General features: G+C 45.8%; 1 protein-coding gene across 1 annotated transcript; it reads right to left on the reverse strand.

The window, feature by feature from the left end:
- Positions 1–703: 703 nt before the first annotated feature.
- UBIAD1 (UbiA prenyltransferase domain containing 1) lies at positions 704–2,734 on the reverse strand. Its single transcript, XM_010024467.1, has 2 exons — positions 2,188–2,734; positions 704–1,314 (listed from the first exon to the last, which is right to left on the reverse strand). Exons 1-2 carry the CDS (start codon positions 2,708–2,710, stop codon positions 827–829), a joined length of 1,011 nt encoding a protein of 336 aa, XP_010022769.1. The 5' UTR covers positions 2,711–2,734; the 3' UTR covers positions 704–826.
- Positions 2,735–2,742: the final 8 nt, after the last annotated feature.

Here is a 2,742-nt window from a genome sequence, read left to right on the forward strand (position 1 = left end):
TTTCAGAGAGTAAATTATAAGCAAATGCAAAAATGAAAACCACTTTTTTCTATGCATGAAAGGTTTTCAGTTGCATGAGTTACAATTACAGCTTCAGCTTTTGTAGCAGAATATAAATTTACCGGGTTTGGCTTGAAGAATGTGCAGTGGGCTATTTGTGCTCCATTTCAGCACCAACATCCCAGACATATGTAACTCTGAAACTTCTAGACTGTAAGGACCAAGCAGAAGCAAGAGTTAATGAATTAGTGTCTACTACATGTCAGGGGCTTGGAATCACAAGCTCAAATTTGGCTAGGAGGGTAAAAAAAAAACCCAGCAAAAATTAAACTACACAAACAATGAAGATGAACTATGCTCACAAGGAAGTAATAGCACCTACATTGTTGCGATGCTAAGCATTTGGCAGTGTTTTCCGTTTACCACACAGGAGCCACTGGACTCCTTGACCTTGGTAAGAAAAGGAGTCATATAAGCAATCTCTGTGTTTGTGAAGGGACCAGCTTGCATTGGAGGCTCAATCTTACTTTCACCGAGTCAACAGTAAAAGATTTCAGGGGTAGAAGGATGAGGTTCTTTAAATGTTTCCTTTCTTCACATCACCTTGCTCCCTGAAAGCTGCACAGTTCACTCCTTCTGATAAATCCCCTTTATAAAGTCTGTTGTACAAGCTATCCAAGACCAGCAATTATAGAATTCACAGACAATCAACAGCTCAAGACAGTCTCTCCATTCTTCCCACTGTCTGTAACATGTCATCTACCCACATCAACCACCACTAGTGAGCATCAATACTGAATTGGGAGGCCTGACTCTGCAGCTCCCATTACAGTTTGGGCAGAGCACCAGCTGGTGCTAGTGTAATTCCAAAAACATAGAAAAGCCCCAGGAGGAGATTGAGTTTGGCTGTCCGCTGAGGGATTTTGTTGAAGTTCTGACTCCGAAACTGCCTTTCCAGTGAAAACGCCATCGGGATGGTAAGGAGTGGCAATGCCATGCTGATGGTATAGCGTGTGGCCAGCACACAGAAAATCAGGTAGGGCAAGAAGAGCAGCACGGTGTAGAGAACATAGGAGAAGGCAGGACCGATGAGGATAGCCAGGGTGACAATACCCGCCTGCTGGTCAGACTCCATGTCCCGTGTGTTGTTGCTGTGCAGGATGGCCTCAGTACTGAGCGCTAGTGGGATAGCGTAGAGCAGTGGCGAGACAGACAGATAACCAACTTGCACAGCATGGGCAAACATGACAGCCAGGGGCCCAAAGGTGATCAGGATCACCACGTCTCCAAGTGCAACATATTTAAATCCAATTCCTGTGGCAAGACACAAGAATAAAATGAAGCATCATCAAACAACCGAAATGACAGAAGAGAATGGACAATACAAGAGATCAGCCCTTTCCACAGAAGTACTGAAAAACAACCAACACACATGTAGCTACAGCCTAGAACTATGTTATCTCTTTTTTACAAAGATAATCAAGGAAACGCAGCTTCTCAATTTCTCCATTCAAACGGTGTAACGGAAACTAAAGGCCAGGCTCTAATACCCATCTTTGCATCCAGAAGCACCTATTTCTGCAGAAATCTGTAGAAATAAGGTACTCTTTAGTGTGACCACACATACTAGAACCTGACCCTGCATAAACAGATAAAATGCTCAGAAAAAAAATGCAAAACTGACAAAATTCTTTCAAGGAAACTAACATAACTGTTTGAAAGTTTGACTCAGTTTGAAACCGAGTTTTCCTTTTCTTAATAGTAAGACACGAAAAATATCCTCCTCTTACTGAGAACACACACAAACTGCTTGACATTCACAACAAAACATTCCAAAACAAAGTAACAGATTCCACCAATGGAAAACAAAATGTGCAGTGAGCTGTACTGCTGAGGGAGACGAGATACACATCATGAAAAGTTCCAGCAGTGGTTCTGATAAGCATCTGAAGTCAGGTATGTAAATAACAGTGTCTCAACACTACTTTCCAACTGAAGAACTTAGTGTGCTTCTTCCCACAGCGATCAATGGCAAAGAACAGAAGTTCATGTACCAGGAAATACCACCAAATATTTCCAGAGCAGTTAACTAAATACATCACTTGTGTCTTCTAGAAACCCTCAAGAAGTCAACTAACTCTGTCTCATTTAAGTTCAGATTTACAGCAAATGGGATATAGTGCTTACCTCCAGTGTAAAGGAAGGAGCTGGAAAGTCCTCCGAAGTAAACCAGGGCCAGGTGCTCCAGTTTGAGCGTTGAGACAGTGTAGAGCCCAGCAGCACAGATACAGCCCACAGTATACAGGAAGACTCCAAACCGGACTACATCCTGAGGCTCCAAAATCTGGTCCACTAAAGTCCTGTCGTCACTCTTCTTGTGATCGATACCTTTGGAGAAGTCGTAGTACGTATTCACGAGGTTGCCAGCTCCGTGCACAGCCAGGACGGTCACGGCGCTTCCCACCAACAGCCCTGGGTCTAGCGCTCCCTCAGCCCGGTACGCCAGAGCGCTGCCGAGAGCCACGGGGGTGAGGGAGGCACTGAAACTCCACGGTCTGAGAGCCAGCACATAGGCCGCACACTTCTGCCTCCAGCTGCCGGGGGGGGCCCTCTCAGCGCCCGCCAGCGAGGAACCGGAGTCGTTCCTCTCGCTGCCGCGGGGGCTCTCAGCGCTAACACTGATCTTCTGCGCCAGGTCTGCCGGCCCCATGCTCTCCCGCCTCGCAGCAGCACCTGGAAGAA

The sequence above is a fragment of the Nestor notabilis genome, unplaced genomic scaffold (genome assembly GCF_000696875.1).
Source record: "Nestor notabilis isolate BGI_N333 unplaced genomic scaffold, ASM69687v1 scaffold11981, whole genome shotgun sequence".
Taxonomy (NCBI): Eukaryota; Metazoa; Chordata; class Aves; order Psittaciformes; family Psittacidae; genus Nestor; species Nestor notabilis.